The following is a 26,763-nucleotide window of genomic DNA, read 5'->3' on the forward strand; positions in this document are numbered from 1 at the left end:
TCACCAGCTGCTGATAACAGCAGGTGAAGGCAACGGACCCCTTCCACCCTCCCTGCACATGGAGAACATCTTCTTCACCCTCCACCCTTACAGCCTCCAATGGTCTGGTGGACAGACTACACAGAAGAACTTGTCTGAAGACCACAAAACCAGATCCTGACAGGCCATGGGATCGACTCTTATTGGCCTCTTGCTAGCAGTGACCGAGCAGTCCCCAACAGCACAACATCACGGGGATCATCACTCACATGGCAGCTGTCCGCTGTCCAGCTCGTTCTGCTTGGACTGCAATCAAGCTCCCCAAGTGTGAAGATGGGTCCCCTTCCAGGCCAGGAGGTGCAAGGCTGACGAAGAGCTGCTGCTGCAGATGGCCCCAACAGAACAGCACTGAAACCCCTGGGAGCATGTCTGAGCCTTCAAAACGCTCACTCGGTGCCTCTGCTGGGGGCTGCAGAGCTTTGGAGCGAAGAAGGCGGTGGCAATGATGGAAGACAGCTCTCCCAGCAAGAACTAGCATCAGTTTCTTCTGGTCCCACGTGAAACCCACTGAGTGCTCCTGTGGCTAGCACAAAACTAGGATCCATCCAGGCTTCTTGTGTCTGAAGCTCAGTTACACAATTTGCTGAGATGAGGCTGTGCTGACCTAGGTATAACTCTCCCCAGGGTGCCAGGGGAAGGCAGGCTGAAGGAACAATCCTCATGGGACAGGAGGGTTTGAAGCATCCTGGTTTGGCTGGGAAACACTATGAGCATCATGAAGCAGAACGGGAAAGAAATTCCTGACACCAGAGAACTTCAGACAGGGTGGAGAGGGGTACATGCACAGCCACAGCAGAACCAGGTTGCACTTGAAGACAGCACTGACCAGTCTCCATCAAGGATGGCATCAAACCAGGAGGGAACACCTGCTGACCCAAGAGAGATGACCCAGTAAAAAGCGTAATTTCTTTACCAGCTCTTTGGTCCTTGGATGTTGCATCCTTTGCAAGCCCATGAGGCTGCAGTTGTTTGGTGTTGTACCAAATTTTGCCTCCCCTGCTTCCTAGCAGCACAGAGAGCCTCCAATTAAAGATGAGGATAAAACAGCAGCAAATCCAGAATGTATTTCTTCTCCAGAAATTCCCTGAGAGCCCCAGTTACAGAGAACATGCTGCCTGGTGGAGAGAAGAAATCAGGCCCCAGTGCCATCGTATCCAGACCTGGTTCTGCCATTCCTCTCGCAGCACCGCCGGAGCTGATACACAACTGCCAGAAAGGCGTCCAAAAGACGAGTAAGAACAGGAATGAATTTTCAGTTCTGCAGATCCCAAGGCTGGAAGCAAGTCTTACTGGTTTGGGGCAGGGACACACAGAGGGAAGGGGACTACGCAGCTTCTGGGACATCAGCTAAGTCAAATATCAGTACTCGGACCTGGAAAAGCACTCCCCAACACAAACCAGGAGGTGACCACGTCTCCGAGCACTCGAGGCACAGAGCTCACATTGTGCTAACACAGGGATCAGCCAACTCCTGAATTCCTGCGGGGCACTGCTGGGTCACACACTGGTACCGGAGATGTGGTCACAGCCTCCACTTGGTGGAGACAGCAGCGCACATGAACTAAGGGAGAACCTACCACGAGTCAGCTCCCAGTCCCGGGTACCTGCAGCCATCCCTCTCATGGTGGCTCTGAACATGGTCCCCGGCCCATGCCACCGCTTTTCTGCATGAAACAACGCAATTTTACAGTTTTCAAGTGCCCTTCCAGGGATCAGCTGCAGTCCCCTCTGCAGGTCCAACCTGTGTTTAACATCCAACGCGTGATGTTCCATGGGAAGAGGACATTCTCCAATACAGGACAAAAACAACTCAAGAGAAATCAGACCAGAGATTAGCAGAGTGCCCAGGCACATCTGGCTTCAACCCTCCCTCCTTCCACAGAGTGCATCTAACTTCTCCATGCCTTTGAGCTTTCCTGGGGAATACCACCCTTCTTTACTGTTTTGTGTCTTGCCTTTACTAAATTGTGGGGCTTCACAACCCAAGAAGCTCTTCCTTGCCCAGGAGATGAGGCAGAACCCTTGGGATCACACACACCGCTCACACCGCCACTCCATGGTGTGCCTGGATGCTCCTGCAGGTGTGGTACTGTTTCACTTTCCAGAATAAGGCTCTATGGATTTTAAACATTAAAGAGGCAAACAAACATTGCACTTGCATGTATCACTCCTCCGACTAAGTAGGCCACATAGCCAATTACTGTATTACCAGCTCTGCCATCTCACAATGCTCATTTCAACATCGCTGCCCGCTTTGATCATCAGACTTTCATCTTCCGATGACGTTACAGCCACTTTCATGTCAAACACAAGCATGTGAAGGCAGAAGAGATTTAAGGAGGCCTTGATGAAGACTCATCATGGGGAACTGGAAAGGTAAGGGGGAAAAATGGGTTCCTGGGCCCATTTAGGTACAACTCTCCCTTGGTCCTGCACCCACGATAGTTCATCAATTGCCCAAGGCTTGAGCACAGACGGATGATGCAGCAAGATAATATGGACAAATGACCCTGCCAGAAGCACAATTTCGATTATAAAGCGGAGTAGCCCTGACGATGCCTCACCAGCATCAATGCAAGGGCAATGCAAGGAGCTCTTCCAGATGGAAGACAGGAAGGGAACGGCCGAGCGCCCACACCGGGCTCCTCTGCAGAGGAACACGCCACCCATGAAGGCAGTGGCCCCCTTCCAGCTGGTCTCCTGTGCAAGGAGAGGAGGAGAAGGGGGTGCAAACTGGAGAGCTGCAGTAGGGTGCCATTTTCGTCTTTGGAGAACATTTCTTTCTGGCTGTGATAAGCGGAACCGGCAATGACTGAAAGCAAATGGGGCCCGTCAGTTGCTGCAGCCAGAAGAAACTCGCATTTGCAGTTTGCTTTTTCTGATCTGGAGTAGCATTCTCATAAATAATGAAAGTGACTAAAAGCTACTTAAAAAACACACACTCCTCCCTTATGAAAGAATGAGAAAAAAAACCAATTATAAAGGGACATTTCTTCCAGCTAGGAATAATTTGTCATGTAATTCTCTGAAGACAGCAACAGAAACATGCATGCTCTGTGCTCCCTTTTGAGTGATCTGTGATTGCATATGTACTCAGATGGCTTCTAATGAGGCTATTTTTATAGCACACATCCTGCTGAGCTTTTGGGGAGGAGCAAAGTGAGATCAGTGGAGAACGAGTCTTCAACGTCAGCTCCTGTGTATTTTCTCCTCAAAAGGAGAGGAAAAGGAAGCAAACGTGGAGGAGGACATACCGCTCTGAATCAACACCTACAAACAAAACTCTTCTGCCCCGGCAGCAAACGTGGAGCATCTTCAGTTTTTTGCTGGACACCACTCAATCTGGAAGAACCAAAGACACATCACTGATGCCTCGATGATACTAATGATGGTGATACCCAACTCCCCCCTGGCACAGCATGCTGCGTGCCCATTTATGCTGCTGAAGCACTCTTGTACCATCCCTGGTACGCTCCTCTGGTCTGCAGGACCAAAGAGGTTCAGAAGAGCACAGTACCGAGGACTGTGTAGTGGGCACCTGAAGGAACATACTTTGCAGAGCCCACCAGGACAATATCATCAGTACAACGTTACAACTCATCTTCTTGAAACCCATGTGCAGTTGGCTCATCCCACGCCAAATCAAAAGCCCTCAGCTGTCAGAAAGGAAAGGAAGCAAAAAATGGGCAAAGCTGAAACTGGGCCCAATTTACAGATGTCTGCTACGGTTTTAAAAGAACCAGGAAGTTCCTGCCACGACTGGAGCTATGGGAAAGAAGGGACAGACCAGATATGAATGGGCTCCTGTTTTACATGGAGATGATGGAAGCCGAGACAGAAAAAGAAAGCTGTAAATTGAAAATCTGCTTGTCTGGTAACTTAGTTGTGGTGGCCTTCCCATCCCCTCCCCTCCCCACAGCTCTTACTTGCTCCCTGGGGCAGCCCAGCCCTGCCTTACACCAGGAGGAGGGAGGGAAAGCGGGTCAAGAAGCAGAGGAACAGCCTGGTGTCTTAATCAGGGACATCTCTTTTGCAGACATTACTAGGCAAAAAAAAAAAAAAAAAAAAACACTTTCAAATTCAGGGTTAAAAGAGAAAAATCTGGAGCTATTTTTCCCATGTTACAGCTGAGCACTTTACTCATGAAGACTTCATGCCTCCTGCTTCGGCTTTCAGATATTCCCTCGCAGACCTGAAAGCCAAAGAGACCAACCTCCAGATCCAACCCCCACCCCGTGCCACAGCTCGTGGAGCTGCTCCTCCATCAGAGCTGCATCTGCAGCTCCAGCCAGCACCCCTTCTAGAGAGAATGTCTTGATTTTGATGTGTAAAGTGCTGGAGTAACCATCACATTTCTGTATCCCTCCTCGGAGTAATCCTTTTCAAAAACAGGCACTCTACTTCCAGTGTGGATTGCTGCCTCTGGCCATTCTTTGCTGGAAAAGAGATCCTGCTACTGGGAATGCCCCTTCCACAGGAGAGAACAACCTCTTGTGCTGCCTCTTGAACGAAGCAAAGCAAACACACTTTTTCAATGTATACTGTACACACACTAAAATATGCCTTCTAATTCCTTACTCATTCCATGAACATTTGGGAACCTGTCTGCATTTCAAAGCGCGGATACCGGAGCAGGACAAAGTGTGCCACCAGCACTCGTAATAACACACGTGGTGGCAGCACGTGTCTGAAGCCCCAATCTTGGTCACAGAGCTGTACAAGGAGTTCACAGTCACTCATGTTCCACCAGGAGATTTCAGTTCTCTTCACAATCACCACCTTCTAAGATGCCATTGCGTATTCTCAAAGTGTGGGTTTAACCTCTGCGGACAAGTGTTGTAAGAAAAACCTGTTCACTCATCTTCTGAAGTTGTTTTAGGGAATGGGAATGTCTTCCTCCATCAGTGGTAGAGAAGTGAAAACTTGCTAAAGAACAGGAAAAAAGAAAATGCTGGTCGGAGCTTCAGGGCATCTTCCATGTGCAACATGCTCTTGTGAACCTCATGACTTAAGGACTTCAAGGCTACTGCTACATTGCAAGTGTTGCTTCAAACTTCTATACTGCTTTTGTCTGTGGTCCTACAGGCTGGACCCTTGGGTGGTTGGCTGGGTTTCTTCACAAGGCTGGTGCATCCACTCTTTGCCATACATGACTTTCTTGAACACACTGATCACTTACCAACTGACCAGAATAAACTGAAGCTAACCAGGATGAACGTGCAACTCTCAAAGGCCATGAGGCTCATGCTATAAATTAAGCTATCAAGACTTGAGGACATCACACTAATTGGGCATGCAAAAAAAAACCAACCTGAGGCAAGGGAAGCAGCCCAACACCCTGTCCTTATCTGGGACACTTAGGTTTTCTGCTTTCTGCCCCCAAAATAAACTGAAATCAGAGTATGAGACCACATCCTTCTGCAGGCAGAAGTGTAACAGTAACTGCCATTTAGGTTTTCCTGGAAAAAATGTGCTCAATAAATACCAGTATTATTATGGAGTTCATAAATTTAGAAGGGCCTAAATGCTTTTTAGAAGAGAGATGCCTCAAGTAGGATCACTACCTGCCTCTAAGGGCAGCCACCTCCTAAAACCAGAAGCCACAGCTTTCAAAAACCCCAAAATAACTAATGCAATAGTTGGTGGTATAGTGCGGGGTGGTGTCAGTGCTAAAATCCAGGGAAAACAAACAACGTAGCATACTTAATTTTTCCAACTATCTTGGTCTGCTAAAACACACAACCCTTCCCGACAACAAACACTGCTTCAGTAAGCATAAGAAGAATTTAATTGTGTGTTTGTTCCTCAAGGGATGCTCGGCAGCTCCAAATCCTTCAGAAAAGGTAAATTACAGGACCAAATCAGGCTGCCTCTCCTCTAAAAATTAAACATTAAAATACAAACCAGAACAATAGTCAAGAGCCACGAAGAATTCCTAAGATATTAGCAAAACAAATTCCCTCCAGTCCTTATTAGGAATATCTTGAGGATGGTTTGAAGAGGAAAGTCTAACCAAATATAAAAAAAATTTGGCTTATCCAACAAAAAACAAACGCGCACTGTTTGCCAAAAGCAAAAGAATTCAGTCAGATAAAAAACACAACATACAACTGATGCAGGTTAAAAACTAAATTTAAAGCTGATAATAGAATAGCTGCCAGCATCTTTAAAATTTCAAGCGTGGAAATGTCAACAGAGACAAAGAAATTCAGGGAAAAACAAAGAGAATAGATTAAGGGTTTATTTATATCAGTGAAAGCTCTATGTTGCTTGACTGAAAATTGACTGAGGGGGTGACAACTGCCTGCAAATGTCCACAGGCCCCCCAGCACGGCCACAGGCAGCCTGTGCCGGCCCATGCCACCGACGCGCCGGCGGCAGCGTGGCACGGCACCACCACAAGATGAATGGGATCAAATGAGCAAGGGGAAAAAGAGAGACAGAAAAGGGGCCAGGACCTTGGGACTGGGAAAACTCCCCAGCTGGAGAGCGATACAAATGAGGTGGCAGATGTCCTGCTGCTGGAGATAGACATGCATTTAACGTAAACAAGCTGTGAGGCTCTACGCCATTATCAGAACAACCCCAAGCTGCCCAGGAGAGGGGGTGACCCAAGGAAAACAATTTCCTGGTAACTCTGCTTTGCTGAAGACCCGATAGCTACGGCATCTTGGTACTTAGAGCTCCACAAAGGAACGTTTACCCACCTCACACCAACCGAAGCCCTCCGAAGCTCTGGCGTTTGGCAAACTGGTGCGGGTTACACAGAAAATGTACCTGTCCATGGGATGTGTCCGAGTGCCACTGCCTCTCCGTATGGGTACACCCGTCTGACTTTCGTCTTTCAAGGAAACCTGCCTGGTTTCCCACAGCTGCTGCGCTGGTCGCAGTACAGAACTGAACTACCTGCTTCTTTAAATTGGCCAGAGGGGGCTTGGGGGGGGCTTCAGCTGGCTGGTTTGTTTGGTTCTTTTTGAAGATGGCTGGTGAGAACCCTTCAGAGAGCACCAGGGCTTATTAAATACCTCGCCTAATGATTAATAGTTTTCTCTGTCTCTCTGATGCAGGATGAGTCTGAAGCTCTTCACGCTCTGGGACTGAAAATCCCACAGGTGGCCTTTTAAAGAAAAGAGGAAACAATTGAAGTAATTTTGCTTCTTGGAAACGCTCAGCCCATGGAGCCCTCTCCTGAAGTTGGGAGGACCACAGCTTTCAGCTGGGGCACACACAGAGGTTGTCTTCCCCAAACGCGGGGGACCTGGTGAGGATGGACGGCTGGAAAAGGAGCCCGCAGAGCTAGTGCCATCCCAGGGCAGACCCTCCCCTGGGTGACAGGAGTGCTAGGGACAACGTGTCTGCAGGGACAGAGCAAGCAACGTGGCGAGGAGAGGGAAAGATGCCACCAGCGAGGCTGAAGGGCGAACTGAGAAGAAGCAGAGTAGTGCAACCACTTCTCATTACCTTCTGCTCCAGCTGGAAAGTCACATCTCCTAAGACAAGAGACCGAAAGGACCAGACTACCTGAGCAGCACAGCTCGGTCTGGCGTACCGGGGGGAAACTGCACCGTGCCAGAGCTGGCAGAGCTCCACGCGCCAGCCTAGAGCACCCACTGGAAACCCTCCTGCCTGCATAGCACTTGACCTCCCTCCAGGCCAGCACCACGGAGCCCTTCTGCTGCACCTCCAGCCCCAAGAGACCTTCCCACCCCTTTCAGGACCTCTACCACGGTGCTGTTAACGCTGCAATAATGCCGGGAGCCACCCGTGCCCTCACAGTGAGCTCCTAACCCCAGAAGGTCTGGGATTTTCCCTCCGTTCGGAGCACAGCATGCTTTTCTGCACAGCTACATCTGTGCTGTGAGCGGGTTCCCTGGCTGGTGACAGCCCTGGTGCAGACGGGGGCTGAGCTTCCAGCTGGCTCCGTTCCCTCCGCAAACAGATGCAGCTCCTATATCAGGGTCTGATTTATTCAGCAGGAGTCTCGCACATTAAGTGTAGTTAAGTCTGAAAACAAATCTAATGATTTTAAAATAAATAGCCAACAGAGGACTTGAAACTAAAATTCTTCCTTCCTCTGACACCCACCATATAAACAATAATAATTATATAAAACCGTGTCTAACACATGACTACACAAGGCTCTGGTGACCAAGAAAAGCACACGCTGCTTGTCAGACATAATTGCACATTTGGTTTTTCAATTATTCCTTGTCAAGATCCAGAGCCCACCATCTGAATGCTGACATTAATTATTGGTAAGCAGTTAGTTTTACAATAGCGTTATGGAGACTCCCAATGATTCCCCGGAGGTCCGCAGCTCCCAGCGCTGTTCCCGCACCGCCCTCTGGTCCCTCCAAGCCCCCCAGAACTCTCACCCAGACTCACACCGAACCTGGTCCACCACGTGCAGAAGTGGCTCTAGAAGAAGCTTCAACAAACTTTCCAGTAGGCACCAGCAAGATAACTGATCCCCGGGCAACATGCCTCGTCCCCCAGAGCCCACGGCACCTACGGATGCCATCTTTCACCTGAGCCCCCTCTGAGCCCCGCTCGAGCCCCAGCTCTTGGCAACACGCTCCACCAGCTAACTGCCCATCACTGCAAGAAAAAAATCCTGGCTTTTATTGGCTTTTAATTTGCTGCCTTTTAATTTTGTCAACTGCTCTTTTTTCCTTGCAAAAGGAAGAAAGAAGCCTCTGATCTACCTTCTCCGGAGCGTTCAGAAACATGCACAGCTTTGTCACGTTGTCTCTTAGTTGTCATCTTCTCCAAGGCAAACAGCCATCTCTCTTCTAGCTCCCTTAAAGGAAGGGTTTTTTCTATGCTCCTAATAATTCTCTTCACTTTACCCCCCCCCATTAATAAGCATTCAGTGAGGTAGGGGAACCACACACAAGTTAATAAGGGAGGCGAGTAGTAAGCGCTTTCTGCTACCACCAATTCTTAGCTGCAAACAGCTGCACACGCTGAACCGTGTTATTTCAAAAGCAGCAGACAGGCCCAGTCAGAGCTGTGGGGGTGAGAAGATCATAAAAATCCTGCGCCTTCAGAGCTTTAAATGTTTACTTGAAACAGAATAAAGTCAATTCAATACAATAAATAAATAAAAATAGGATCAACCCAAGTCTACAGTCACCATGTTAAGATCAAGCGTGCTATAGTCAAAAAAAAAAAAAAAAGGAAAAAAAAAAGTTGCAGAAAGAGAAAGTTGTCCTGGCAACCTTATTTTGCTTATATTTTTTCTCATATAAATTAATCGTTAAAACTGTCCTCAATAGTTTGCAAGTAGTTAAGAGTTTCAAGCAGCAACAACTTTAAAAAACATCTGCCTTGTACCTCCAGCTGCTAAAGACCCGACGGATTTCATCAAAGCCCCATTTCAACCTTCGTCACTAATAAAGAGCTTTCTTGACATATTCATTTTTTCTTTTATTTTATTTTAAACCAGACTTGGCAATTTTCCTTTTTTTGACCATCTTTTGTTCAGTCAGGTAGATGCTGAAGGGGATTTTGTTTCTACTTCTCTAAAAGAAAAAAGTGACGGCCAGCCTTGCACTCCTTCTCTGTGCATGTAGAAAGTAACGGTGGTAACGGGAGGAAGTTCTGCGGGGCCGGTGGGAGCTCAGGGACCCACCTTTGGGAAGGCCATCGGTCCCCCACAGGAGGATGCTCAGGTGCTGGGCCCCGAGGGCACCTCCCGCACAGCCGGGAAGGGAGGATGCCCATAGGGGACACCCTGAAGGGTCACTTCCCACATGGCAAATGCACCCGCCCACCTGCTCTGCAAAACCCTCGGGCGAGAGCTACAAAACTGAGTGGAAAGTCAACACAAAGAATTTAGGGGAAGGAAGCGATGCCTGGCTCTTTTCCCTCGCTCTTCAGCCTACACCCAGTTTTCCTTCCAGTGCTTCATCCACGCTAATGCCCAGCATCCCAGGAGCGAGCACCGCTGGACCACACTGATGAGCCACCCCAACGCTGGGAGCAGAGCAGCCCTCCTCCACATACGACACCCGATGCTGGTGCTGCTCCCCGCTGCCGAGCCCAATCCAGCAGGCACCCAAGGCGTTCTGTGCCGGGCAGCGTCACCGCACCAAAAAGCTGCTGGTAACGAGGGTGTTTCATCCTGAAATGCCGAGCAGCGGAGCAGCCGGGGCACCAGGCAGGGACCAGGGCTGTCGTGGCAGGGAGCACTCGGTGCGTGTCCAGCAGCGGGAGGTGTGGGGGGGACCCACATCTCAGTGGTTTGGAGATCAGAAGAACAGACATTTTAACATGGAAGGATGATTTCAGCTGAGGGATAAAACTTCAGCAGTGCCTTCAAGTCTCCAGAGGGAACAGGAGGATGCTCTGGCACACAGCTAGTGGAGAGACGGTATCACTGGCAGTGCAGAGGGGAGGCCGTGGAGGGCAGCTCCCGCTGCGGAGCAGGAGGGCAGTGCTGAGGGGAGCGCTGGTGCTCCCTGCTTCGCTGCCAAGGGCTGTGGGTGCCTGCAGAAGAGCCTCGTGTCCCACCGGGGTTGGCTCCACGCAGCACCGGTGACCTGCCCCAGGCAGGGGAACAGTGCTGAGCCCTGCAGAGCGACCAGCAAACCTTGGCTGGGCACACCGATGGTGGCCTTGTTCCGCACCGGTCACGCCGATGCGTGATGCTACTGCCACACCATCACAGCTCCACTGTCTGGGTCACACTGGCATTTGGGGGCTGCCCTCGTTGCTGCGCCCCTTGCTGAGGAAGGGGCAGGTGATGCTGACGGAGATGATGCCAGGACGGGCTGCAGCCCTCCATACCTGTTGGCTTTTTCCCACAGCAGCCAAACTGGCTCTGGTTTTCTGCTGTCCGCCACCACCCATTCGCGCTGACGGAACCCACAAACACACCTCAGGTGCTCGGCAGTTCCCCCAACAAGCTGTGCATTGTCCCACCATGTGATGGCACCTTCCTCACTTTCCCATCATCTTCTCCAGCTGTCATGGATGTCTCCATGCTCTGCTGCAGCCTGTTCCCCTTCCCAGGCCACATACTCCCCTCCCCGGTGCACCTTCAGCATCGCTCCTGTTTCCACTCTGGCATTTCTAATCTCCTACACCTCCACCTATTTTTTCCACAAAACCTTTTAAACCTGGGAGGTGAGTTTGCCACTTTGCTTGTGGATGGCAGACATCCAGGAATCAGCTTCCAGTGTGCACAGGACCAGGTAAACCCTACTGTCACCAAAGCCACGTGTTGCTCTCGGCTCCCACCACCTCCCCAGCGCTGCCTGGCACATCAGAGGACACCCAGCTGGAGAGAACGTGTGTCTGGCCAAGGAAGGAAAGCTGCCCCTTCCCCCATGCTTTCACAGCTCCAGACTGACTCCACTGGACAAGAGATGGAGAGGGACCAAGAAGCACATCCTTGAGTGCATCCCAGCAAGCCCAGCCAGCCTACAGCATCAGCAGGAGGTAGAAAGGCTAAAGTACAGGGCAGCCCCAACCTCAGCACATCCCTCTCCTTTGGGCTGGGCTTGCACGCCTCCGTCCCACACCGCGCAAGGCTGCTGCAACATGCCGGCTGGGGACATGCCACACGCCCGGGCGCCCTGCTCGCCATCACACACACCGGGGTGGCAGCAAACCAGAGTCCCCGAGGTGGGACCTGACAGGTCCTGCACCCACCTGGGTGGGAGCGGCGAAGACATTCCTCAGCAGGATCAGAGGGGGCTTGGGTGGTGGACACCCCTCCTCTCCTCCTGCGTGAGAGCAGCACCCAACCACCACAGCATGGCCCAAGGTCTCCATCCAAGAGCCTCACCCTGGTGTCTGCACCCCAGCATGAGCAGGGGGCTGGGGGGGCTCAGCTGTACCACCCCTTACCACATGCAAACCGTGCCTTCCTGCAGCCCCCAAGCCTGTAACGATCCTTCCCGCATCCCTCCTTTTAGCAAAATCCAAAAGTGGGCGTATGGATGCTGTGCTGTAAGATCTCCCAGCTCACCCCTCTCATGCGGTCACGCTTTGTCACCCATCCCCGAGATGGAGTGCCACATCCCAGCAGAGCCCCATCTGCCCACCACATCCCACCCAGCACAGAAACCATCTACCTACCTGCTGGAAGAGCTCCTCCGCCCACTGCTGTTGCTCTCGTTGGCCTAAGGGGACAAAAGACATCAAAAAAATAAAAGGCTGTTTAGGTTAAGAAAGGCAAGACTGCCCGCCAAACTCTTCCTGCTAGCACACTGCACCCAAAATACCTGGGGTTTTTCCATTCCGAGCTACGCACCCGCCCCGCGCCCAGCACCGGCAGGACACGGCGTGCACCAAACCCAGCTCTGCAGAAGCCCAGGACGGGTTTCGGACACGGTCCCACCACGGAGGCAAGGTCCCCAGTCGGTCCTCCCGGCTGCTCCCATGCAGTTACTTATTGCGCTTTACCCAAGTTTCAAGGAACTATCCCTCCTATGCAAAAATAAGCAATCTGCAGGAGGGAAATAAGGCAGGTATCGCCAAATCCAGTGCTCTGTCCGAGCGGAGATGGCCCCACTCCTGAATTAGAGGGGCAGGTCCGGCGCACCTCCCTTCATTAATGATGAATTTCCTAATTGAGACCCTCTGGGCCCCTAGAAAGGGCTGAGCAAGGAGTAACCAGTGTCTCCTCCTTTTCGCCTCCTTCCCCCGGCTCGCTGATGAGGGGCTTCTTTGGAAAGACAATATTATTCCAAACCCAGAAATTTTATTTCTGAATTTGTGCAAATACAAGTTAAAAGATATTAGCTGCATTTCACATTTTGTGCAAATGGCAGAAACAGGCAATTCATGTGCAGCAGGATGGGGGCTAGCCAACGATTTCGATAAAATAAACCCTTTTTTAATTTAAATGCTAATGCACTGAATTAAAATTTAATAACTGAGGAAATTGAAAAGCTGAGCAGGAATATTGGAAATAAATCCAAGCAGAAACAGCTGAAATTAAAAATTCTAGAGAGTGGGAGGATAGCAGCTAAGCTGTCTTATATGATTACTTTTTTTTTTTTTTTTTTTTTTTTTTCAGAATGAAGGGGGGAAGGAAAAAAATCCTATCTTTGGCTGGCTGTAGGGCAGTAAATCGAGAGTGCTGTGATTTATTGCTCAATTTTCCTGAGGGAAAAAGGCTTTCTTTCATGCTGAAATATTTCATAAATTTCAAGCCAGCATAAATTCTTAATTTAAAAGTTATGGAGGTCACATTTAGTGCACTGGTGCAATTCTGAAATCTTAAAGGAATAGCAACCAAAAATTGCAATTTGATTTTATTTTTTTAATTCTTCATGTGAAATTTTCTTCAAAGGGATTCTCCAAGTTACACAAAGCAGAAACACATCCTGGCTTCTGAAGGTTTAAGAAATCCACTGGAAATGAAGAGATAAAAATCTAACTCAATTACAAAAAGGTATTTTTTAAATTATTATTATTATTATTGTTAGCCACTTGAGGAATTTCTGTTAAAAAATTTCCTCCCTCCATTGCCTGGGAAAAGCCAGAAGGGAGGAGCTGACAATGTAATTGCTTCTGTTAGATCTCCAATCTTTTGTGAGCACTGATATGTTCATTTGTTATACAGCTGTTCAGCTACAGAAAGGATGTCAGAGCACCCATAATTCAAAGCAATCAATCAAAAATTAATGATTTGTCATGCTTACACAATGGGGGAAAAAAAAAAAAAAGGCTTTATGGGTTCCTGCAACTGGTAGATTGCTCAAGCCTTCGGGGCATTTTCTAGAAGATTAGATCTGTATGCGCAACCAAAAAAAAAAATAAAATTAAAAAAAATAGGGAAAAGGGAGGCTTAACATACAGCCAGGGCACAAACCCTGTGGGGTGCTGGGGCATCGGCGCAATCCAAAATCCCCTAGAGATGGAGCACGCTACAATTCCCATCCATTGACAGGGCTTTCTGCACATCCCAACCTCGCCAGCCGCCCTGCAAGCCATGCTCCCCAGAAATTGCCCAGGCTCCTGCAATATAATTCCACATGAAAAACACCCGCTGAGCATAAAGGTCGCCTGGACAAGTGCTCCTGAAAGCCACAAAATACAGACACCAAAGCTAAAGGCACAACCTCGGCTCCACCGTCACATCACCTGCGTCCAGCCGTAACACCAAGTGTTACCGAAATGTTACCAAAATTGAAAATACTTCGGTTTGGGAAGCACGTAGCCAACTGGAAAACTCTCTCAGATTGCAAAGTTATTCATCCTCCATGTAATCAAGAATTTCTTTACGTAAAATTCATTTTGAGAACACGTTGTGCAGGGATCGTGCTCCCAACACAAAGCGTATCAATGTCCCGACGCCGTATTTTATTCCTGGTTATACACAAGTGTTAGCTGGTGCCTCCGGTGTGATTTACCGCCCAACCTAATGCAAGTATTACTCTGTGAAGGATCATGCATGTAATTCATTTTACGTTCCTTTTCGTATCTGTATTTGGAGTTGAGCGAATGAATTCCTGGAAATAACTGACGTGGTGACTGCAGCCGCTGCGATTCCCAACCATCACTGACCAACTGCACGGCACCTTCTGGGGCCAATACGCAATTTTATTATTTAATTCTGGGTTTTCTTACCTTCCTCATTCTCTGTGTGTCTGCCCTGCCTGATTTCCCTTTTCTCTCTCTCTTTTTTTTTTTTCTTAAAAATGTCTTTTTTTGCTTTTTGACCTCTTTCCACGAGCAATTCACGGACTCTCCTCTCTCCGGACACAGCACATACCAGTACAGATGGCAAGACATGCACAAAGAGCACAGACAGGGCGGTGTAATGGTGTGACCCCACCAGTGCTAGGGAGTTTGTTTATTTTAAAAGAAAAAAAGACCAAAAATAAAGGAACCACCAGAGGTGAGAGCTCTCAATCTAGATGGTTTCACGCAGCCAAGATGCTCTTGGAGAGGAGGCATCTCCTTGGCACCTCCCGTGGGGGAACCAAAACCCACGTATGGACACGGGCAGAACTGGCACGGGTATTTCTGGGCTGCCACAAGTCCACAGCTGACTGTTAGCTTGGATCCACTAGACTTAAACAGCAAGTCAAGTCTGAAAAAAATCAGATCTAGCTGATTTCTGGATGCTTAAATAAGCCCACTCTCGCCAAAGGTGCCACCGGGAGACACCTTCACACACTGCTCCAGCTTCCAAACATGCAATTAACTGGAAATTTTTCTGTGCCAGTAATTTGCCCTGCTTACAAACTCTTTCCAGCCCTTGTGCAGCACCAAGCATGCTGACCCCCAGGCCATCCTGGGGCTGCAGGATGATTCAGTCGTCAGTCACCGGCACCTGCGCTGCAGCGTGGCCAGCCAAGGCGCAGGAAAGTAATTTCCTCTAATCACACACAGCATGCGAAGGTGAAAAAGCATAATAAAGCAGTACCACCGTTTTCTCCTCAAACTTGGCCAAATAAACATGATTACAAGCTTAATAAAAAAAGGAGATACACCAGCAAAGTTTATGGAAGTTGGCCTAGGTGCAGCATGGATGCCCCTCAGCAGGGCGATAGGCAGGGCGACGCGGCACAGTGCTCTGAACCCTGGTCGGCAGCTCCAACCCTCAGCAAGCACAGCACAAATCTCAAAAATAACCTCCACGCCACAGACCTACGGGCTCCCATCGGTGGAGGCGCCCCCAGCGCGGGGCTGGGTGGCAGCACCCACTGTGCTGCCCAAAGAACACCCGCAGGTCCACAGGCACATCACCCCTTGGGGGGGCTCCAGCCCACCACCCACCTGAATGGTGACACCCTCCTCTCTGCCTTGCTTGGGGCTCACCTTTGGCACAGGGAAAAAAACGGCAGATTTTTACCTACCTATTTTGAAAATTTGGGAAGACCTATTTTTAAAAATTGGGCTGAAATAAGCTTTTTTTCCTTTTATTTTGCAGTAAGCCCATTTGGAATCAAATGTGAAGGGATGCTGCCTTTTGCAGGCCACGCTATTAATCCATTTAAAATATAACATTTGAATTCTAAAAAACGGTATTTAAAAAGTACAAATATTGTAAGGAAATCAAAGCGGTGAACTGCTGGAAATCACCATTTAACTGCCAGCAACCAGAACGTGCCGAAATGGGTCAGAGCAGCTTTCAACAAAGGAGCGTCTTTGGGAAGGGCAAAGCGAAATCTCCTGCACACCAGTTTACCCAGGTAATTTAATTTGGTGACTTCTTCATTTATGATTGAAAAAGCAGAGGAGCAGAGTTTGCATCTGCCTGCCGGTCGGCGAGCAGGGGAGGACGGACACGGAGCTCTGAAACACAGGTTGGATAATTAGTCATACAATCTCTCACATAAAATAATTTACAATGCAAAATATGATTCCCTAAAGCTGCTTTTCTACGTATCGGGTACGTTTAAGGTAGTTTTGTTTAACTAATGCTAATAAATATCTTTTAAATTAAAATGCATGAAAGCAGAATGTGGTTTCTGGCCATATGTTCCTCAACTCAAGTTGTAAGTGAAAAGTAAATCATGTGATAAATAAGAAATGTATCAGTAAACATCTCCTAACAGGATAAAGTGTCAAAAATTAGAAGTCCAAGCAGATGTATAACTGACCTGAGAAATCCATGTTTATAGAAAGGGCTACACTATATTGAGAAAAAAACCCAACGTTTTAACAATTACTGCAAAACACACACAAAAAACCCTAAAAACCCTAAAAATGTTAAATGAGATTTTCAGAAGAATTAAGCACGGGCTTTCTGCCTGATCACTTAAATTATGATTAAAAACAATTATTCAAATCACTTCGATTTGCATCCACATACACCACGCTCAGATCTGTTCCCATGAGCGTGAGTGACGCCCACTGTGGGACAGGGGTGCCAAGACCCCCCCCATCCGCCACTGCCAGAGCCTTCCCCAGGGGCTAAAAGGTTTTAAATCCATTTATTTACTTGTACACAGCCACTCTCCATGATTTACTGCTGAACTTCACCCTGGCTCTCCCGAGGTGAGATGCCCCTAATTCTGCCCAGGAGGAGCAGAAGCTGCTCACCCCAGCTCCTCTCCCAGGGCAGGACAAGCCAGCTTTCCTCTCCAGATCCCTTATAAAAGGGCAGTTTTTAGTTTTACTTAAGAAAAAAAAAGCAACCCACAACCCAAACCCACCACCTCCTTTCCCCAACGCCTTCCCAAAGACAGCTGAACAATTTTCGGTTAAACACAAAACACACGTACAGTTCAGAAACAAGGCAGCAGCACCCAGCGCAGAGAATTTCACCCCAAACAATTAAAATTTGGCAATGGGAGAAGCAACTGAAAACAGGTCTCACAAAGGAATGCGCCATAAAAATAACTGCAGGCCTGCCTACCTGCACTGTCTGTTATTATTAACTTCAGAGCAACAGAAAATGCAGGAAGTGCCTTTTTTTTTTCCCCTTTTTTTTTTCCCCACAAAGGGCAAGACATTGGCAGTTTCCTATTTAATTTTCATTAAATAGCAAAGGCAACAAAAAAACCCTGCATCACACTGAAACATCTGCAGAGCACAAGGACCCATAAACACACCCATGTCGTCCGTCCCCCCCCCTTTTTTTTTTTGATCTTTGCTTCCTCCTGCCAAAGCAGCGGATGCTAAGGGAACCCCCTGGTTTTGCATGGCACTGCACCTCCTACGTAAACCCCTATGTTGTCCTTCTCACCCCGCCACCCCCAGCTCAGCCACGTCCCCCAAAGTTTATTAAGAACAGGGAGCAATGCTCAGCTGATGCAGGAGCTGAGCAGGTCCCGTGCCCAGGTGCTTCCCAGAGCCTGAGCATCCTCTGCACAAAGGAAAACAATCTGGGCTGCTCCAGGCTGCTCTGCCCCACCCTGTCTGCACCTTTTGCAGATCCGCAAGAGCAGCCTCCAAAAGGGATGGAATTTCCACCAGGGAACGACTAAGTTCCTTGGGCCAGAGGAATGCGCTGCCTATTTCCTCAGCTGCAGGTTCCCCTCAAGAAACAACCAAAATAATAATAATAATAATGATAATAAAAAATATCTGCAAGGAGGAAATCTGAGCTCTACCCAAGGCATCTTCTCTGAGAAGTCCAGAGTCCCTGGAGCGAGGGTCCCCCGTCCTCCCATGCCCATCACAGGGTCTGCAAACATCCCTCGTCCTGACCGTGAGGCAACACTGCCAAGACATGAGTCACAGATGCCAGCAGCAGCTTTAAAAAATAGTAGTGTCAAAATTATTCATGAGCATCCGGGGGAATTTTGCCCTTTTACTCAGCTGTAGCCTGGCCGCGGGGAAAAAACAGCGCGCGGATGGGCTGAGGTCAGTGCTTCTTCCTGCGGTAAGGGGGAAAACCCGACAGCAGAAAAAAAAAATAATATCTGAGATTTTTGAACCCTCGGAGAACAGCGGGAGTGTTTTTGACTTGAGGTCATCAGAAGAAAAAGGCAGCGACTCCCATGCTGGCCGCAGAAGCATGTGCAGCTCCTGCCAAGGCAGGGATGAGCTTTCCAGCAGGCGAGGGGGATGACAGATGCTGACAATGGGTGGAACCCAAACCTGGTGGGGACATGCACTGGTGATGCTCCACACCGCTGGTGATGCTCCACACTGCTGCTGCTGGAGCAGGACATCCGAGATGCAGTAGTACCAAACACCCATGGACCACCCAGGGGTGTGAAGACCGATGAGCCCATTTGGGCTCAAAGGCAGCACGCAGAAACGCCTCCAGCGTGTGCCAGCAGGGTACTCCTCACTCCCGGCCATATGCGTTAGGCAAACCAAGCTTTAGAAAGATGTATTTTAACACCATGATTTCCCAGGCTGGCTCATGGGAAGGTGCCAAGGTGACTGTGACCTGCAGGGACACAACGTGTCCCCAGTGCTCCCATGTTGGGCAGATGGAGCATCCCGATGCTTGAGGCTGGGGGACATCACTCCCCACGCAGCTGCCCCATGTCTGGAGCGTGTTTTAGCGTACCCAAATTGATGAGATTTATTGAGCAACCACCTCACCCACATGAGCACATCTGCTGGAGATGGTTGCTTAGCCTAAGAAGAAATCGGAAGGGATGCCATATGGGAATACAGAATCACCCAAGCTTGGCTGGGCCCCTGGCTACATCCCCTTCTTGGTCGTGGCCAACATCCCAGAAGACACGTCAAGAAGACCTTAAGCCAGCAAACACCATCACTGGGGGCAATGGTACCACAGGATCAGAGTGCTCAGTCAAAAACCCCCAGGACCACCCCCCCGAGAGCATTGCAGTTGCAGAGAGGATGCTCTCCCCCCATCTCAGGTGAAACCAGGGGGCTCCCCCAGTCCCCACGGAGGGGTGCAGTGACCCCCCCCTTTGCTGGTGCCCATCCCCGCAGTACCAGGGACAATTAACAGCTGACGGTATTTCTCACCACTCACCTTCCCACAGGTTCCCAGTCGCCGGGAATTCACTAGGTGCTTCCCAAATACTAATTAGTAACAAACACTAATGACAAAACCAGCTAGGAGGTTGATCAGCACAACACAAAGACCTGGTGTGAGCACAGGTTTTCACTGGAAAAGCCCAGTCGGGAATGATCCCCTCTGCTCACAAGTTTCACTTCTGACTTACCCGGGGGCCCTCTCTACGCTGATTTCAATTCTCTTTGTATTGGCAGGAGAATTATTTTTCTTGTAACTTCTTTTTTTTTTTTTTCCTTGGGTTTGTTGGGGTTTTTTTGCTTAGTCTTGCAAACAGTGGGACTGGGTTTGCTCGAAATTCTGCCCAAACTCTTACCTGGGCAGAAAAAGTTGCAGCAGGGAGGTAAAAACTGTCAGTAGGCAAAAAATAATAATAAAAAATCATGATTGAAGCCTAGAAATTATTCTCACAGTTTCATTGTATTTACCTCTTGCCTACCATTTATTATCTTCCCATGTTGTGATCCTAATGTAGTAACTTGGGTGCGTTGCCTGCATCCACCCAATTTCTGAGTTGCCTCAGTAACTCCTAAGTTCTACAAAAGTTGCAAACCGAAAAGGTCAAATTCCTGCTGGAAAAGGTGCACATGCAGTTTTGCTAACCAGGAGAGCTGTGCAAACACCAAAACCAGCAAGACAATGAAAAACCCCATCACAACCTCACCACCAGCCTGGCCAGGGGCTGAACCACGTCTTGAAATGGAAAAAAAAATTGCCTCTGAGGGACCCCGGGTCTGCGACCCACCGACCACACGCTCCGGCTCCCAATACTTCAGACGGCCGCAGACATGTTTAAGGGCTGTAAGCAGTTGCCTGAGTCAAGGGAATATTCATATGAGTAATTTTATTAACTTGCTGAAAGTACTGGCAGAATCTGTGCTTTGAATTTCAAATTTTTCTCCCGTGACAGTCCAGGGAAATTCAAGAAGCACATGCTAGCAGAAGCAGACCGAAGAAAGGGAACATTAGATAAATTTTAACCTAAAACTGCAAATGTTCAAACAAGTATTAAAAAGCTTCAACCTGACATACCTTTTCTTTTTTTTTTTTTTCCTCAAAGCATCATGAAATTAAAATTATGAATTAAATCAGTGCAGCAAATTGGTCTGGATTTAAAGAGTTACTGGTTGATTATAAGCAACTGAAAAGTAATCAAAATATTTTTTCCATCTCCTGTTGCTCAGTGCTCTCCTTACTCCCCTCTTTAGGAGAAAAATAACCAAATTGAGGGTGAAGAGAAGAAAAGGCATTACTGATTACTTCTGAACTCTCATATTATAAAACCTGGAAAAAAAGAGTGACCGGGCAAAACAACAGAATTATCTGCATCAAGCAGTTGTTTACAGATGGTATGAGTTTCCCAGCAAAAGAAACAGCTGGAAATATTTTTAAAGAATAAATGTATATGGAATGAAACCTTGGGGGAGAGAAGGGATTATTATTTTTTACTTGGGGGGGGGGGTGGGGGTGGGGGGTGAAAGCAGGGAGAAGCAGCCATGCGATAGCATTTCAGAAATCCACCCATCTTTCCAGGTTTCCAGTTTCACAGGAAACTCTCAGGAAATCGATTTTTAAAAAAATCCTATTACAGGCATTTTTCCAAGTTGATAAAACAAACATATCTAACAAGCTATGAGTGCACGCAGGGAAAAAGAATTTACAATAGGACTGATTTATACATGGAATCCCACCCGTTTTACTACAGAAGTGCCGTCAGACACGTTTTGTTTGGGTGTTTGTGAGCCGGCACATCTCCTGGCTGGCGTAGGCAGGCTTGGCTTTGATGGCTGCGTCGGATGCTGGGACGGCATCCCACCACACGGGTCCCCCCCAGCAGGAACCGCCAGGAACCATCCACCTGCAGAGGTCCAGCCCTGCCCGGCTGCTGCAATGTGGTGGGAAAGACCTGAAAGTTGAGTTGAAGCTGAAGCAGGTCCCAAGCGGAGCAGGATGGGAGCGCCTGGGGCTCTCACCGCCACTCCACTGATGGGAGGCAGCCGGAGGAACCGTTCCATCTCCACCACACGTGGAGGAGCTCAGCAGCAGCTGAAGGGGAACAGAGTTTCGTCTACCCCAAAATAAGCCTGTGCGATGACAGTGAGAGGGGGGGTCGCAGTGCCTGGAGCCGCGGCGGGGAGCACAGCCTCCCAGGTGGTCCCGGTCATGGAGCTCGGCACGGTTTGGCCAACACAAAGACCAGCCAGGAGACACTCCAAGGTGTTGGATAGCAGGATGGCCCATCAGCCATGGGCTCACCTCCATCACAAGCTGTTGGAGATGCTCAAATCCTGCTCTCTGAGCATTAAAAAGGATGTTGGGAAAGAGATACCAAGCCTGTATCCAGAGGACAAACCAGGTACTTCCCATCTGCCCATGAAACCACAAAGTCCCGTTGCTGCTTCCCAGCACACAAAGGACGGAGGCTCCCATGGATCACCCTGCTGGTCTCTTACAAGAGTCTGTGACCTTCCAGAAGCCCTGACCCAACACATGAAGAAAAATGAAAGAGAAAACCAAAACTGACTCAGGTCAAGAAAATTCTCAGAGGACCGCTCGCTCTGCTGGGGCACCCACCGGCCACAGCACCATGGGTCGCGGCGCTGAGCAGGAGCCCTGCGATGAAGCACTTCTTGGAAGCAGCTTTTCCTAAGACTGAAACTCTGCCCTTCAAACCTGCCGAGGCTGTGAAGCATGTCCCAGAGGAGCTGCTCCAGCTCATGGTTAAGTCAGCTGTGTTTCAGTGGGAGTAATGCAATATCCCTGGGCAGAACTGTACGTTTTGGAGTTGGTTTTACTTCTTTTTTCTTTTTTTTGTAAATCCTGGAGAATGCTTTGGGTCCCTCCATCATTAACAGCACTGCCCAGATGCAAGGTACTGATAATGTTCAGCTTCAATCTGAGAGATGTAATGAAAAATGAAATGTTTGTCAAATACACAACAACGCAGAAAATTACTATCTAGAATTAAAAAAATGCATAATTGGATAGATATCACAGTGAGATAGTGTTAGGAACACAACCATAGGGCAGTCCAGTGTTGGCCAAGGGTCCCCTGCAAGGCTGGCACCCGAGACCCCTTCCCAGTGCTAGTGGGGAAGGCTGTCCCATTTACAAAATACATATTTTATCCTTATAAACAAAATCCTTTGTAGCATTCAGAGGCTGTGAGGTTGAAACTAAAACATTTACCATTGGAAGGTTAACTACGGGACATCACCTTCTCTCCCAGTTTTGCATGATTGGCTTTTTTTAATAGCATGAAATGGTGGTAATTTTACTTTGGAAAGGGAGGAAAAAAAGTCAAACCACATCCATCTAAAAGTAAGAAGGGGGGAAGGCACACAAAGCTGAGTAATTTTTTCAAACTTAAAAAAGAGCAGTAATTACAGGGGGGAATTCAGAAAGGATTTAGTCTGCCTGGCTCCCTCAAAAATAAAAAAAAAAAAGAAAGAAAAAATAGTGAAAAGAGAAAAAAGTGAAAAGAGGAGGAAGGGGTGGAAATGAAGGAAGCTGGAGAAGAAGCAGGCTTAAAGTAGAAATCTTAGAAATTCTGCTTGCAAAATAACTCCCATTAGCCAACCACAAATCCTATAAATATCATCAGATCGACTCCCCGAGCAGATATAAATCAATAAACAAACAAACAAACCTCCAAGATTAAAAAAAAAAAAAATGGAGAAAAAGAAAAGAAACCAAAATAAAAAAGGACCAAAAAGCAAAACAGCCTAGCTGCTCTCAGCAAGGGTGGGAGGGTTTGCCAGCTTCCCGAGAACGATGGCAATTTGGAAAATAAGGGAAGAGGAAAAACAACTTTTCCTGGGTACATTTAAGCCTGTTAAGGCTGCAGCAGCGATCCTGCTGAGACACTGCTTCTCTCCTCGAGATAACCCAAACATTGCCCAAGGGCAGAGGGAATGGTGACCCCACAACCCTCACCCAGAAGTCCTCAAACCCGGCACAGCGTTGGGAAGAGCAGGACTGTCACCCCGTACCACTGACCTTCACTTCCATCACTCCCACATCGACATCTCCAAGCCGTCGGTTGGGCTAAAGAAACTGTTTTTCAAGTGGTTTACATGGGACAAACATCACCGGGACCTGACCCGTGTGACCTTCAATTCTCTATAGTTCACGCAGCTGAAAAAATGAGGCCATAGAGCTGCAGGGAAATTATTTTCAGCCAAAAGCGTAGCTATAGCAAGACTGGCCACTGCATGGATTAGTGTCATTTTTGCTGAACCATTCATACAGTACAGTATAACACTCATTTTCAAAAAGTGGAAGTGACACAGCCTGACATTTAAAATTTTATGATTAGTACAGGCAAAATATTTTTTAAAGCAAGAACTGGAAGATACGCTCAAAATCTAAACGAAGCACATGGAAGCCCCAGATTCTGCTCAGCTCGAAACCATGCAACCTTAAAAGATAGTCTTTATTTTCTGGTCAACAACAAAAATTAAAATCAATATATTTTTATTCTGGCTCAACCTGAAAAGGAATTTCTCAATCTGTCAGAGCTTCAAGAAAACAACAAAATTTTTTTGCATAGCCCTGCCACCAGACAGATTTGTCAGGGGACAGTGGGAGAACTGCCACCGTCATGTGAAAAAGGTACAAATGTTCTTACAGGATCCATTTTGGGGTGAATTTTGCAGGCAGCATCATTAGTGCTCTGCCCGTCTGCAGGCCAGCAGCTGCTGCAAAGCCTTGTGAAAGGCAAGCCAGCAGGTGTGATCGCCTGCCCCGAATTCAGACACAGCCCCGGGTCGTGTGGAAGAGCTGGAGAGCAATCCCCGAGCCCAAGCATCAAAACCGAATTTCCAAAGGCAGCCTGGGCTTCCCTGCCACACGGGCTGCTGCTGCCAGAGCCAGAGAGGGCTGGTTCTGCCTCCACGTGCAGAAAGGAGCAATGAACCCACTGAAATGAGTCTGTGCTCCTCTGCACGAGAAAAACATTAGGCCAAGGGCTGTCTGCTCCTCCAGATGTGTCACCAGAGATCCTCCGGCCACCAGCCTGCTCCAGTCCCCCGTGAGTAACCACTGCAGAAGATGCTGGGCTCACGTGCACCAGCTTCCCCAAGCTCTTCCTTCAAAATAGAAAAGATTATGCTCACCTACACTTCACGTTAAGGCAGCCCCAGAGACAATTATTTACCTTGGGCGCCTTGTCTTCCACTCAGCTCATATATAATCTCAGCAGCAGCCATGGATATTTTCTATATGAACTGTTCTGTACCCAAGGAACATGGTATACCATGAATTGTGGGATTGTCTTAAAGCATGTCATCACTAATAAGTTATTCTACTCAACATCTGGAAAATTTCTTCAGCCCGAGAATTGTTTACTGCACATAACACTCCAAGTGTGGGATTAAAAGTATGGGCAGCTGTGAGAATTCAGGGCAGCTGTACAAAAGCCCAGTGAATACTGGGGACTGTCCTGGAATCCCCAAACTCCACCCTAGGTGAGGGACCTCTGCCTTGAGGCACTTTGCCTCCACGCTGTCCTAAATACAAAGGAGGACACAGGCAATTCTTGAGTCCAGGAGAAGGTTGGCTGGGGAGAATCGCACACAGGAGATGCATGCCGCTGGGCACAGGCAGGACAGGGTGCAGAGCGCCTTGCAGAGAGCTTCACCATGACAAATATTCATTCCAGCCTTTTCCTGCTTTGTGAAGTTGGCAACTTCATTGGGGGGGTCTCCAATTCTTCAAAAATACCATGCATCTCCTCACCCACTGCAAGGCACCCCGAAGGGCTGAGCAGACCCCCCAGGCCGGAGCTACAGACAATGTTTGCTAAAGCTACAGCAGGTCACAGATCTGTTCTGGGCTGGCAGCCACCTGGCAACCAGCCGTGATAGCGTGTTCTCCGTGAAGAGGAAAGAGACAGATAACCCATGCCCAGGCTCAGAGAAAAACCAAGGTCAGATCGCTCCAGCCTGTTAGGGCACAAGCTCAAGAGCCCAGCATCCCACAGCCAAGCTCCGTCCTGCCCAGGGAAGCTGAACACCTGCCAGGATGGTGGCTGAACTGGGACTGGAGATGACCTAGGAGGTGACACTGAAAACACTCCCTCCTCTCACATCAGCAAGTCATGAGGTAGTTGTTATCAAACCAGAGGAACACCCATCCTTCCATCCAATTCCTCCAAGTCTTTATCCAGCATTTATTTTAAAGACAAAGGGCCAATATCCAGTTAATTAACTGTACTCCTTTGCCAGCCACAACCCCAAAAGAACCCTCTGCCCAAGGGAGACCATCTCCCTCCACCCTGCGGATGATACAGACAGCTTCTAATTCCAGCGTTGGTGGTTTCAAACCAGACCACCTTAGCAAAAATGGAGAATTCTTGTTAACTAATGGTTGTTTGTTGTTGTAAAGAAAAATTAACTATAAGCCGCCTTCCCCTCTAAGCTAACAGAAGCTCCAGTCTGTGAAGCCACAGCTCCAAGAGATGCTCACTTGCATTCCTGGTCGGCAATGGTTGCAGAGAAGCCAGAGAGTGGGCTGTCCAGGGGAATATCTGCTGAAAAACCCCTCAACGTTCCCCAGTGACCAGTGAACATGTGAGCCAGCATATTGTAAGTCTAATCAAAGCTCCCAAATAAGTGATTGTCTGAGCTCCCTGCCCCCAGAAACCCAGGTGCCTACACATCAGGGCCAACATGAGCAGACATGCAACACAACCATGCACACAGCTCTGCTCAAGGATCCCACCTGCTTTAGCTCAGGTTATCCCTAGCTCTTTTTTCTTAAGAAAGATGAGTATTAATTGGCTTATGTCCACCTGAATGATCCAGAAAAGATGATCAAGCTGGTGCCTCTCACCAGATCTAGATGATCACTGCCACTCGCACACTGAGACAGGAACAGCAGCTCTGAGATGCTCGGCCCAGGATGCACAAACACAGGCCAAAGTGCTCGAACGTTGGCACCTCCACCGGGAGTGGGCAAAGGAGAGTGAAGAGGAACACACACTTCTGCAAAGGACAGCAGTACCTACAGTTAACCATGCCTGGACTGCAACGTTGTCTTCCAGAGTCACCAGCTACCTCCGAAAGTCAGGCTCCAGCCAAGCACTTGGGTTCCCCAGCAAGATCTGAGACACCAAAGCAGCCTCTGGCTCTGAGCTCCGACAGCCTTCACAAAACTCTGTGCCTCACCAACAGGGTTTTGCGGACATTGTGTGCTCTGCAGAAAACCACAGAAGTTATTCTGCTTGCTACCCCGAGGGCACGGCTACCCTTCAGGTCTGCCTCTGCACAGGCAAAGGAGCTTCACGACGTCGGCACAGGTCCCCTACA

At 48.6% G+C, this 26,763-nt stretch overlaps 1 protein-coding gene across 18 annotated transcripts in view; it reads right to left on the minus strand.

Annotated features, from left to right (window-relative positions):
* The window catches only part of ZNF618 (zinc finger protein 618), a 162,180-nt gene that overhangs the window by 83,402 nt on the left and 52,015 nt on the right, over positions 1-26,763 (minus strand). For all 18 annotated transcript variants that reach the window (XM_056350971.1, XM_056350957.1, XM_056350960.1 and 15 more), the window contains exon 2: positions 12,127-12,170. In XM_056350971.1, coding sequence (XP_056206946.1) covers positions 12,127-12,170 — 44 coding nt within the window. The remainder of the gene's footprint in view (positions 1-12,126; positions 12,171-26,763) is intronic.

Source organism: Falco biarmicus, chromosome 9 (genome assembly GCF_023638135.1).
Source record: "Falco biarmicus isolate bFalBia1 chromosome 9, bFalBia1.pri, whole genome shotgun sequence".
In the NCBI taxonomy this organism is placed as follows: Eukaryota; Metazoa; Chordata; class Aves; order Falconiformes; family Falconidae; genus Falco; species Falco biarmicus.